Below are 13,147 nucleotides of genomic sequence, written 5' to 3' on the forward strand. Positions count from 1 at the left end.
TAATAATTAGCGACGTGGGCATTCGCAATTGTCGCTAAAAAATAAGGGAACTATAGTTGGGATTAACAATCACTTACTAAATAGAGAAGATAATCAAATTTCAAAAAATATATATATTTGATAAATTGTTAATGTATAGATTTTATATATTATTAATGTATTAAAAGATAATAATTTATTAATAAAATGAATAAAAAAATATTATTTTATTAACAAATAGTTTTTTAAAATTTTTAATTTATAGATATTTATTTTAAAAATTAATATTTATTTATTAATTATGTGTTATTAATTGAAAGTGTTTAAATTTTATATATTAATGATATATTAAATATAAATTAAAAAAATATTTGCAAAGTAAATAGAATAAAAAATATTTTTGACAACTTTTTTTTATTTGCATGGTCATACTTTTTTCTTTAATGGACTTGATAGTGTATAAACATTTGTTTAAGAGCATATATTGTTTTCTTAACATGTAATTAATGTGTCTTTTTTTTTTTAAGATTGATGAGAATTTTACTATTTTACTATATATGCATATGATAATTAATTTTTTTTTCTTTTGATATTTAAAATTATTTGAATTAAATTTAAAAAATTAAAATTTTAATACTCTACCAAACCGGTACCGTTAAATAATAAGTATATATATTATCCTATTAAAGTTGAAAATTGAAACGTGAGATGAATCCCTCTTAATTTCTTGCCTTAAAAAAAAAAAAAAGGACATTGTCCAATAAGAAGTGAGGAAGGCCATGTTTTTTTTCTTTTGCTCTTCCTTGCGGAGCAAGGCAAGGCTTTAAGCCTTTGACTCTCATAATTTCTCCAGCCATTGGTTGGCGCAAACAAACAGCTCGTAAGCGAAAGCAGCCACGCGCCAATAAAATGCGAGTGGGAGACAACTTCAAATTTTATTGAATAATAATCAAAAGATGAATTATAATAATAAAATGAATAAAACAAGATAGAGGGGTGAAACGGTGGCGTAGATTCGGTGGCGTAGAATCGGATTTGCTTTCGGCATATCTTTTGGGCCAAGACTGCAACTCTCGGGCTTTGGCGAGTGCGTGTCGCTTCCCTATTGGTCCACCACTAAGGCCTACTTTTTAAATTCTTTTGGATTGATGCTAGGCCCTTGGGGAGCACATTTATATACCCCAAAATCTCTGCTAGTCTCCACATTATAAGCTTTTCTTTATATTTTTGTCTGTTTCTTTTTAATAATTTCCCACTTTTTTACTGACTACTTTTAATTTTTTAAATTTAATTCAGTCGTCACCATTTTCTTTTATGAGAGGTAAGTTGTTATTAGATCGAAATCTAGTAATTAAATCATAAATTTTTTTATAAATTTAAAAATTTATATATTCGAATAATATAAAATATTAAAATTTTATATATTTATATTATATTTTATATTAAAATTATTTTTTTATAATTTATGTTAATATAAAATATATTTTTTATTTTATTAAATTTATTTATATTTTAAATTATTTAAATTTATATTTTTTGTTTATATAATTTTTATATCATGTTAACAATGTGAACAAATTAAAGAGGGTTTGGACTAGGGACGGCAATGAAGCCCGTCCCCGATGGGTTTAGGTCTGACTCGACCCTATAAGGTCGGGTTCTTTTTTTTAATTTCAGGTTTCGAGTCGAGATCGGATTGAATAAAATTAGGTAATAATCAGAGTCCGATATGTCTAAAACCCGACCTGATATTATTAAAAAATTATTTTTTAATTAATTAATTAATTAATTTTATATATTTATATAATTATATTTTTAAATATTTATATTTAAAAATAATATTTTATATTTTAAAAAATAATATTTTATTAATTTCGAATCAGATCGAATCGAGTACGATTTACAGATTATCGAATCAAATCGGATTCAGATATTAAAAAATTCAAATCAAATTTAATAAAATATAAAATCGGATCAAACCGCCATCCCTAGTTTGGACTGATGAGCAAGCAGGACAAGAAAATCCACAGTCGAATCTATCAGAAAGTTAGGTATAATCAAATGGCAGCACTGTCACCATCATATGCATCCTATAGACATATGAATATTTTGACTCTCAATCCTCACTGCAAATCAAGCTCACTGGGGAGACATTATATCTATCTAATAATGAATCCATTAATCAAGATAAAAAAGCATACATAAGATTGAGACATATCTTGTCTCTGTATCAAGACCAGAACCTTGAACTACTGTTTAAGGAATTTTCTGATTGGTTGGTTGGACTAATTAGAAAATCTGGATTCGGATTTCCTTAGGGTCTAAGTTTGATAAACAGCTCCAAAACAATGACTCCACTTCCATCTGGATTAGACAATTAATTATTAGTCAACCCCACAGTTAAAGCACCAATTAATTATAAAATTGCTGCCGACTTGAAAAAAAAATCAGCAAGATTATCTCAATTGTCAATGATATATTGTGATTATCAATTGATTTTCAACATGATGGGTAATTGTGATTTACTTAGATTTGTGGGCCATCTCTGAATCTGTTATTAGATTAAATTTTAAGCTTAATGTGAAGATAATTAAAGCAAAGGGGTGGAAAAAGACAAAGGAAATATTACAAATCTTGAGAATAGAAATTCTAAAGAAGGGTAAAAAATCGGTGTGAAAAGGATCGAAGCTTTTAGAATAAAATGAACGGTAAAAGACAATTTGCTTTTGCGACAATGGTCAATAATTCATTAATTTGTTTTTAACGACAAAGATATTTGTTGCTTTGTCTCGTCACAAATAAAGTAGCAAATCGGATTTGTTTTGGCTTAAAAAATACTTTTGCTTAACACTTAAAAAGTTCATTTAGATGAATAATGAGGTTAAAATTTATAATAATGTTAAACTTAATTATTATAATGATAAGATTGAATATTATAATGATAAAATTAAAATTAATAATAAAATATAAATTTGTATGTAAAAATAATAGTAGTAATGAGATAAAATGTAATAAAAATAAAAAATAAAAAATAATCATTAAATTATTATATTAAAATTTATATATAATAAATTTATAATACATATTTGATATTTTTAAATTAAAAAATTATTAAAAATATAAAATATTTTATATCAAATAATAATTTTATTCAAAAAAATTTGAAAAATAATAAAAATGTATATTTTTGTTTTATGTGAAATATTTACATTGTATTTTATGTTCTATTTAATGTTTATTTTAAATATAATATCAAAATATGCCATTTCCATTAATTTTGATAAAAAAAAGAAAATTAGAAATAAAAGTATAATGATAAAATTCATATGAAAAATAAAAAAAAATATTAGAAAAATTCAATATTCATTTATAATATAATGAAAAAATTACACTTATCCTGATTATAAAAAAATAAATACCCACCACATACTTTCTAGGAACAAATTTTCAAACAGTTATTATATATATAATAACTGTTTGAAAATTATATATCTATAGACACATAGAAGAGATGACAATGAAATTTGGAAGGCTTTGTATGAACAAATTTGAACATGCGGCTAGCCCGTCATCATCGCCATTGTCTCCTACAAAGAGGCTAAAGAAACTTGATTTGGTTTTCCTTTTAGCTTTTGTGTTGAGAATCACTTTTCGGGGATTCAACCACATGAGTTGGATCGATCCTAAGAATCGCTCAAAACCTAAGACAAGTCCCTAGGATTGATTTGATAAAGAAGTTTGAGGAGATTATCCCTAGGTTTCGTAAATCTTAATCCAAAGCATAAAGTCAATTTAATTAGATTAGTATTATAGGGATAATGTTGGGATTAGGATTTGAAATCATTTTTGTATAGTTAAAATAAGTGAAAGCAATTGATAGCCATAGAAAAATGTTTTGCAATACATGGACGATCCTTGTTCCATAAATAGGAAGATTAATTAATTAATTAATTAATTATGGGAGTAAATCTATTTTTTAAAAGATTTTGTTAATAAATGTCTTAACGACACTCTTTTAAGTTATTATGTAAAATAATATTTTCATCGCATGCATGAAAATCATAAATAAAATTAATAATTGCTACATTTAATACAAAATTATTATTATAAATAATATATTAACTAATTTTAAAGAGTGTCTTTAGGCATTAGTTAGTAAAATTATTTTTTAAGATATTATATTACTTATCTCGTTAATTTTGTATTAAATTTTTATACCGACGTATTACTTTTTAAAGAATCATATTACTTGTTTCATTAATTTTGTATTAAATTTTGCATACTATACTTGATGTATATTTATTAGATAAATTTAAAGAAAAAATCTATTAATTCATGCCTAAGTTAACTAATTTATAAATCAATGTTACAATCAAACCAATAATTACATATAATGTACGATAATACAAATATTTAAGGCAAATATTTTATTAAAATGATAATAAAGGAAAATTTTGATTACTTTCAAACTACTAGTGGTTAAGTATAATTTATATTTATTAAAAAACATTTGTAATCATTCAAATTAATCCGAAAACGATTTGTTTCTTTTTTAATTTCTAATATTATAAAATTAATAGAAATTATCAAATTAATGCATTCAAAATTTAATTTTTAAAGTGCTGCCCCCTTACGTTTTTAAGGAGGAATAGAGTTTTTTTTAAAAAAATTATTGGGTATCATTCTTTATTTGTTTTCTCTGCTTTGCGAGCTCTTGCAGAATTGCACGTGAAAGAGAAAACAGTGAGACGGCATTAGTATTGGAATCCTGAAGCATTGATGCATTAGACCGACATTGAAGATTCATGGCTTTTGGCACAGCATCAGAAAGTACAATGACCCTGGAATAAGACTTCCATAGCTGCAGCAAATTTTCAAGACAGTAACGTTTAAGAGAAACAAAGAAAAAAGAAAAGTGAAGAAAACAGTTACTCATGTCACAATGTTAGAAGTGGAGATCCCCAAAATTCAAAGTGCTGCTTACTTACAAAAAGACAATACATTTTGTCCAAATGCTACTTTTATGAAAATTAAAGGAGAAAGAGTCCCATTTCTTTCTTCTTTTTTATTTGTTTCTTAATATCCTTTTGTTTTGTTAGTAGTCGCATGATTTATTATTGGAGCGTTAAATTTTTAATTATAATAATCAAGATTTAAATTTTGATAATTTTAAATATAAAAATAAAATTTTCATTTGGTATCGTGATATTGTCAATATTGTATCCTGGTGAACTTAGAAAAGCAAAAGTCCCTAAAAACCCTTTGTCATGTCATGTTCGATGTTTCTCAGCTGATTTGCTCCATGGCACAATTTGGATTTTTCTGTAACTAAACAAGGCGAGTTGAATGGTCCATGGTAATTTTGCTTTGTTTTTGTGCCCAAATATGTGGCAATAAACTGACATTGTTCTCTTATCTTTGGTTGGATTTGGACATACCATAAAACTTAAAATTCCATCTGAGCCGTTGTGTTTTGCTGGTTTGCTTTCCCGAAATTCATATTAAACGACGCCAAGGCAATGCATATCAAACAAATTTCGTGCTCTTTTCTAAATTCAAACTAGTTGTGAACCAAATGATAACGAAATGCTGAAAATAATTGTTTAAGCCGACTGCCACGTCATCTAGAAGTGGCCTGGTGAATTTCATCCCATAAAAAATGTTCCTCCGTCCTTTTAGATCTTTGTTCTCTCTCATTATCTCTCTACACTGCCGGCAATGGCATTTGAATTCTAGCCAATCTCTTCCTTGAGCTTTTATTCGCTATAGAAGGGTAGAGAGTGGTCAGGTACTCAGGTTGGGTTTCGAAAATAAAACATGGGGCCTCCCAGAAAAGGGCCCAAATTATCCTCGTTCAAATACATGGTCTGGAAAGAACAGCCACGGCTCACAAGAAAAATGGGAGTAACAATGAAATAAAATGCAAAACCAGCAAAACAGGAATAACAAAAAGGGAAGGGGCTTAAAGCTATATCAGGACAGGCTTGAAAACACAAAACAAGGTGTTTTTATTATTAAAAATAACATTACACTGCTGCAGAAATTTTACATATTTTATAGCGAATGAGCAATGCATAAATACTTATAACATAATTCTGTGGAGTGTGGTATATAACTCAAAAGTAGCAACAGGTACTTGAAGCATCAAAAATGGAGGAAGAAACGAGATTACACTCTCACCACCCACTCTAATAGGTACTGACACTGTCATTAACTGCCTCACCATCAAGGAAGAAATCATCAGATCAAATGCAGGTCCAAATCCACACCCTATCAGTCCCCAGCAGAATTCTACTCCGTATCAGTGGGTTTCACGAGCCCTTTTCTGCAGATTAAATCAATTACCAGAAGATACTAAAACATTATACTCCTTTAAACGTTTTTGGAATTGAGCCAAGCGAGTCTGCAGTTGTAGAATTCCTGCAGCCTTCTGTGAAAGAATGCTATTTAACTTGGAGATATAATTATCCAGCTGATTGCCTGGTTCGTCAGCTTCAACTAGCAGATTCATTTCCTGCAGGCATAATAACTATCAGAACATAGGTAACCAAGTCAGACAACGAATGAGATTACAGCCAGACTGTCATCTACCTCCCTAACAATCTCTATTGTGTCCTCCACTTGCCTTCGATGAGCATTTACAAGATCTTCCTCTTCCTAGTATCAAACAAGACAGTTTTCATTTCACAATTAAATACAATTAGGGCAGAAAAATCAGATATCCAGATTTGGATTGACGGTACCTTCAACAAGGTGCTCAAATCATCATCTGAATGAGAATTGTTATCATCAAAGATTGAAGGATCAGTCTTCTGCTTCTCTAAAGATGGAATTTCATAGGTCTGTGCCTTCCCATTAATTTTCTGCAATATCTTTTGTTGCTCATATGTCTCCTCTGAGTAATCAAAATCATCCTTGGCCATGCCATTTGGACCAGCTCTCTGACCCTTGAAATAATCTGAATATGGCACAGCCAAATTTCCTTCCGCCCTTCCACTAGGAACACGATCTACTTTAAAAGGAGGAGATGTATCTCTTTCATTCAGTTTGGACCACCCAAATTTGTTCTTTTCAAAAGGAACATCAGCTATGTTATCCTCAAATGCGTCAATTGGTAAAGATGAAGCCAAGGGCAGTGCAGTTGACTCCCTAAGATTTGATGACGAAGATAGTGCATCCTTCTTGGAGTTGTTCCCTTTTGATAGGCTCTTCACCCTGGAAAGCAGGTATATTATTCAAACAAATGCATAAGTCACTTCTAAAATGCATTTTTACTTACAGAACCACATACCTATCGGCATATCTGAGTGTATTCAGGGTATGTTCACATGATCCTGAGCTCGGTGAAATACATGATATCATAACAGTACGTGACTCACCAACAAATGAATCTCTAAGAACTTCAGTCAGCTTACTTCCTCTAAAAGGAATGTGTCCCTGGTCATTGTCAAGAGCTCTGATACATTCCTTTAAAGCAAGTAAACTTTTATTAATTTCAGCACCTTCCATTCTGCAGAAATATAAATCAGCTTGTTATGATTTGAATGGCACATTCCAAATAATGGCAATCGGAGCATCCCATTCTCAAGTTATACGCAAAGGGAACAAGATTTGAGCATCTAGTTGGTGCCCTTTCTGGCCTAGTACCTCCATTGAGCACAATTCTATGGCTCCATAAACATGGCTATGCAATCCATGGCACCATTGCTTTGAAGAAGTATACTTGCAGATTACATGGATGGATTCAAAATTTTTACCTCGTCTGTTTGTCATTGTCAGTCGTATCTGCACCACGCTCACTTCCAGCAAGATCTATGAAAGAAAGCTTCCCAACAAGTCTAGCAGGCTTTGTTTCACTGCCATCACCTGATCTCTTGATGGCAAGCTGAAGAATAGCATGTGACCTAGAGGATTCCTCATTTGCACCGGTAGTGCCAGTGCTTCTTGTTGCGTTTCCTCTCTCAATTAACTCCTTGATTGTTTGAACATCTAATACCTTGTACTCTTGCAGACCCACAATACATACTTTTTGTTTACCATCTTCTCTCATGCAAAGCTTTCTGCATAAAGTAAAAACCTAATCAGAGAACTATAAACTATAGGACAATTTGTTTAGGTTTCCATATGGAAATAACTTACTTCCGATCATTAAGGAGATCAAAGACTTTTCCCCCATATATCTCAAAGAAACTGACAAAGAGTTGGAAACCTTGGTTCTGATATGTATGGTACATTAATCTTAATATATCTTGAGATGCTTTTAGAGGCAGTGGCTGCATAGTATATGTCTTTCCACTTCCTGCATAGAAAAACATAGGATCAACTAAAGTACATTTGCAAGAATATAATTTGAAAAAAGAATTAAGATATGGAGAAGAGGACACCACGGCAAATAAAAGAGGATCAAATGAACAGCAGTGCTAAACCAATAGAAACACTTATCAAGGTGCATTCACAAATTGGTATATTATAATTAACTATTAAACCCTGCCAAGATTCAGGCAATTTCACATGTTGGTCATCATGAGAGCAGAAGAAAAGAAATGTAATGTGTGACTATTTGTAAATCAGCTAAAACACTTCAAATTCCTGAAACCAGAATCAATAGTATTTTTACTTCAGGTCCTTCCCTTCCCTTCCCAAGAAACCAAAATTCAAATTGACTTTCTTCAGATTTTACAGTCTTTGTCAAAATCTTGCATAAAGAACATATAAAAACTACAGAAATTAAAAGATTAGCATTCAGGGTAAAAATATAAAATAGCTGCCATGCAGCAGAAAAAGAATTTACAAATTCATAGTGAGAAAAGATTTTATACTAGAGAACTTTTAGAACTAAGTGTGCTATAGCATCCACATAAATTTCAAATTTAGGATAAAACCATTACCTGTTTGCCCGTATGCAAAACAAGTCGCTTTTGTTCGATTGAAAATTAGTGGGACTATTGGCTCAACAGTCTCAGAGTACACCTAGAGCAATAGAAATGAAATCTAGTGAAATTAGCTGAATCAAACACGAAAGGTTATTCACTTCCTGTCATATACTCACTTCCTCATTGCTAACATCTTCATTCAGCACAGCATCAAAAACAAATTCATGCTTCTCAACATATTCTGTCAGGTCAACCTGCAGGTATCAATCATTAGACCATATGGAAAAGACTGCTACTAGGTCATATACAATTAACCATTGAAGATGTCAGAGTGTTACAGCAGGTGGAGATCATCATGAGTTGCTGAGGCTTTCAAATAATAAGTCAATTTGGATTTTCCATGAAAATCAAGACAAAGAGCTATTTTGGTTCAAACTTTAAACAATTAATGTCTTGAAAATGCTATAACAGCGCATGACTGATGGGTCAAGACCTCAAGTTAGCAACTGCACCAAAAAAAATCCAAACATCTACAGTATAATACAATTGAAGGAAAAAGATAAGTTCTAGCAGCTGCTCACCTTTAGTTTTTTTTCATGAACAGTTAGTGCATTGGAATTTGACTCTATAGCGATAATATCTTCTTCCTTCTTTGCTATTTCCTTTTTGTTCAATGGTCTCTTGCGTACCTGCATTGGCAATTATTATCAGCTATTTTAACAATGACAAAACAAAAGCAGGCAAGTGTGTATGGTTTTCTTTGCCAATTTTGAACTGTTTATTTCCAGTCCTATTTGATATTAATCGCAGGTTAAGATTTTCGTAGTCTATAGCTCTTTATGTCACATTCAATTTCTATAAAACTTTAACTTCAGTTCAGATCATCAATTCATCAATCAACAGAACATTAAGGTTTTCAAAATCACGGCTCATCATATTTCTTGGCATGACCGATGGATCAATTTGGCATAGCAATCTCTCAAATCATTGAAACTAATACTTGCTTTGTGATATATAAAAACATAAGGAAGCATTCAAGTAGCATACCACGACTTTAATTTTGGCAACATTATTAGCTCTTTCTTTATCTACTGAGATGCTTTTAAGAAGGTTATTCTCCACCATTCCATGCGGCCTGCTTGTAAGTTTGTTGGTAAATAGATAAGGTTCGGAATCATCAAAACTTCTACCACCGACAGGTTTCTGAAGTCCGAATCCTTCATAGAGGTTAGGAACCTGCAACTAGGAAAAGGAACTAATATATTGATTTTTCTTATCCAAGAAGAAAAAGCAATTTTCAAACAACAACGAAATTTTAAATCCCACCAATTATTAAAATAAATCATAGTTTTAATGGTTCGCTAAGACCAAAAATGCTATGAGAAATACAAAACCATTTATATCACTTGATTAACGAGAAGATCAAATCTAACATCATCATAGAACAAATTTTAGTATCAAACACAGCTGAGTAAATCTACACATTCATGTGTGAGAACAAAACCGGAAAGTTTTAGTCTAATTGAAGAAATAGGGTAAAACCTCGGGAAGCAGCTCAGTATCAAATGAATGCAGATCCAATAAGCCGGGGCTGAGCTCACCGGGCGACACGTATTCATCGCTGTTCTTCCTCAAGCTCGAGGACCTAGAAAAAACCGGCGGTGTTCCCGGCGACTTCCTGCTCATTCTTCCCCCGTCGTAGAACCCGAACTCCTAACCAAACAGCAAAGGAAAGAAACGACGACGTTACAAGAAATGCAAAATGTAGATGTGAAGAAAGAGAGGGGAAAAGATCGAAGACCTGAGACGAAGGGAAATGAGATGAGCGAAGCCATTTGCTGTTAAAAGAAGCGTCGAGAAAGTTGTCAGAATATTGCCGTTGATGATGCGACGTCGAATTAGATCTCGCCGTCTGTCTTCCCACCACGCTCATTCTCTCTCGCTCGCCGTTCAAGAATTTTGCAAAGCTTCTTCAGCAAAAATATCACTCTCAAAACCCAAATAAAAAAGAAATAAAAAATTTGAAGAGAGAAAGCGAAAGGTAACGAGAGAAGAAGTAAACGCAAGTGGCTGTTGATATGATACTGTTTTGAACCTTTCTTTTTTTCTCTTTCTTCTTTTATTTTTTTTTTTCCTCTTTAAAAGTTCAAACTACCGGTATTAAATTTCAAAAAGAGAGAGTGTGTGATGATAATATAAATATTTTTCTCTTTTCTCTTTTTTTTTTTTTATTAATTAGGGTGGAGACTCTCGAGGATGAGCGGCGCGTGTCTGGCGCGATTAATTAGAGGACGAGTGGACGGGTGTGGCGTTTTGAATGGAGAAGGCAAACAGTATGTGGATTTTTGGCTCGCTTTTGTTTTTGCCTTCCATTTACGTGAAGGATTTTTGAAAGTGAGGAGTGGTGGACCACTCCCGTGAAACAGCGCGTGCTATCAATCAAGCGTGGACCGGCCACTTTTTTTAATTTTCCCTGCTTGCTAGGGACCGGACAGAAGCGGGCAAAGCCGCTTTGTTGGGTTGGTAAAGTGTCAAAGTGGGTGTCCGCGTTGCATAATTGGGCAGAGTTGTTGCTCCTGAATCTCGACGTCGTTACCTGACGTGGGACGCTTCAGTGAATCGCGGACTATGATATTAAATGCTGTCTAGGTTTTATTTCAACGTCAGATTGTTATATTAAGAGCTTGATTTTGATTTTGATTTTGATTTGGATAATATATTTGTGGATCCCATTTGCCCAAAATTTTTTTGAAGTTCACTTAGGAATGACGATTAATGAGTAGGAGGGGCATGCTCTTTCAAAATCGGTTGGCCCAACGCACACTAGACGATCCATTATGCATGATTCTTTTTGGGATAAAGTCAAAGAATTTTGGAGATTATAATAACACCACAAATAGGAGGGAAAACTTTGAATTTTTTTTCTATGGAGATTAACAGGAGCAGTACTACAACTAGGAGGGAAGCTTGAATTTGAATTGAAATATGTCGGTCGAATGGCATTTTTCTCTTTTGGGTAGTAAGAATTATGACTGTGAATCAAGTTTGTAATTAAAATCAAAAGAAAATTATTAATCACTTATTTAACCGTGACTAATATTTAGATTGAAAATCAAAATTAATCACTATAATTTTTAACTTAATTAATTTATATAATTATTTTTAAAACATAATATTTAATAAGTTTTTTATTTAATGTATTTAATATTAAATTTTACTTTTTGTATAAAACTAAAATTTTATAATTTTTAATGTCAACAAAAAAAATTAAACATAAAAAATAAAAGTTTTAGATGTTAAAAAAACAAGGACATAATTTTGAAATATAAAAAAATAAAAAATAGACAGAGAGATACTTTTTTTATTTAAAAAAAAAATTGCTATGCCCATATAATATATATAATGGTAAGTGGCCTGTAACGATTACAAAGAAATAATTTAAATTCAAAATTTAATCGATCATCTTTAAAAGGTCAAACACAATCTTTTGGGAGAGTTTCTTATTGACCCTATTAATCAACGTTCAAAGATGGGCCTATGGGCCTGTGGCCTGTTAGGAGGAGGGTCGAACCGAGCAAGTGAAAACGTTAAGTGTTTGGGTTAGTAGTAATATTAGTGTACCACTCGCTACTATGTTTTTTCCTCTGATTTTTTCGAGGGAGATGGAAAAGTTGAAAACCGAAGAGGGGAACACATTTGAAAAGGTTCAACACCGCCCGCGCCGAATCAAAAGCCCGAAAATTTTCATTTTTAAAGCTGAAAAAACAAGGCCAACACAGAGAACACGGAGCGAAACCACTCCTTGATATCCGTAGAAAGGATCAAAGGCTTTTTCCCATTTGAAGAAAAAACAAAGAAAATGGCACAAGCAGCAAGGCTTAAACTACGAATGCAAAAGGAGCTACTAAAGCTTCTTCTCACTGAACCCCCCCCCCCCCCCTCATGGCGCCTCCTTCCCTTTTCTGTCCCCACATTCTGATCTTTCCGATCTGATCTCTCTTCCATCGACGCCCGTAAGTTCATTTATCTTTCTCTCTCTTCAATTTACAAAAAAATTGAGCAATTGATTGAAATCCAATTTTGATTTGTTCCCCCTAAGGTTAGTTTTGTTCACATGCTTTGATTATATTTGAGGTGATATTTGGATGATTAAAATTTTGTTCTTTTTTTTAAATCTTATTAAACTGATGATGAAAGGACTCGATTTTTTTCATAAGTTCTAACATAAAGACTTTAGATTTCTAAAGTCAAAGAATGTTGACCATATGCAAGGTAAGGGCTCACTGATCTTCTTG

At 31.9% G+C, this 13,147-nt stretch overlaps 1 protein-coding gene across 2 annotated transcripts; it reads right to left on the bottom strand.

The window, feature by feature from the left end:
* Positions 1-5,963: 5,963 nt before the first annotated feature.
* Positions 5,964-11,021, bottom strand: LOC111303215 (kinesin-like protein KIN-13B). 2 transcript variants are annotated; one of them, XM_022899317.2, is made up of 12 exons: positions 10,654-11,021; positions 10,395-10,565; positions 9,900-10,088; positions 9,434-9,541; positions 9,029-9,106; positions 8,868-8,949; positions 8,119-8,278; positions 7,737-8,039; positions 7,271-7,489; positions 6,723-7,194; positions 6,571-6,636; positions 5,964-6,493 (listed from the first exon to the last, which is right to left on the bottom strand). In XM_022899317.2, exons 1-12 carry the CDS (start codon positions 10,783-10,785, stop codon positions 6,317-6,319), a joined length of 2,157 nt encoding a protein of 718 aa, XP_022755052.2. In that variant the 5' UTR covers positions 10,786-11,021; the 3' UTR covers positions 5,964-6,316. The 2 variants fall into 2 exon arrangements, with proteins under 2 accessions (XP_022755052.2, XP_022755051.2); XM_022899316.2 differs by having other exon boundaries at positions 9,900-10,094; positions 10,654-10,992.
* Positions 11,022-13,147: the final 2,126 nt, after the last annotated feature.

Source organism: Durio zibethinus, chromosome 13 (assembly GCF_047325235.1).
Source record: "Durio zibethinus cultivar Kanyao isolate XHJ-2024 chromosome 13, ASM4732523v1, whole genome shotgun sequence".
NCBI lineage: Eukaryota > Viridiplantae > Streptophyta > Magnoliopsida > Malvales > Malvaceae > Durio > Durio zibethinus.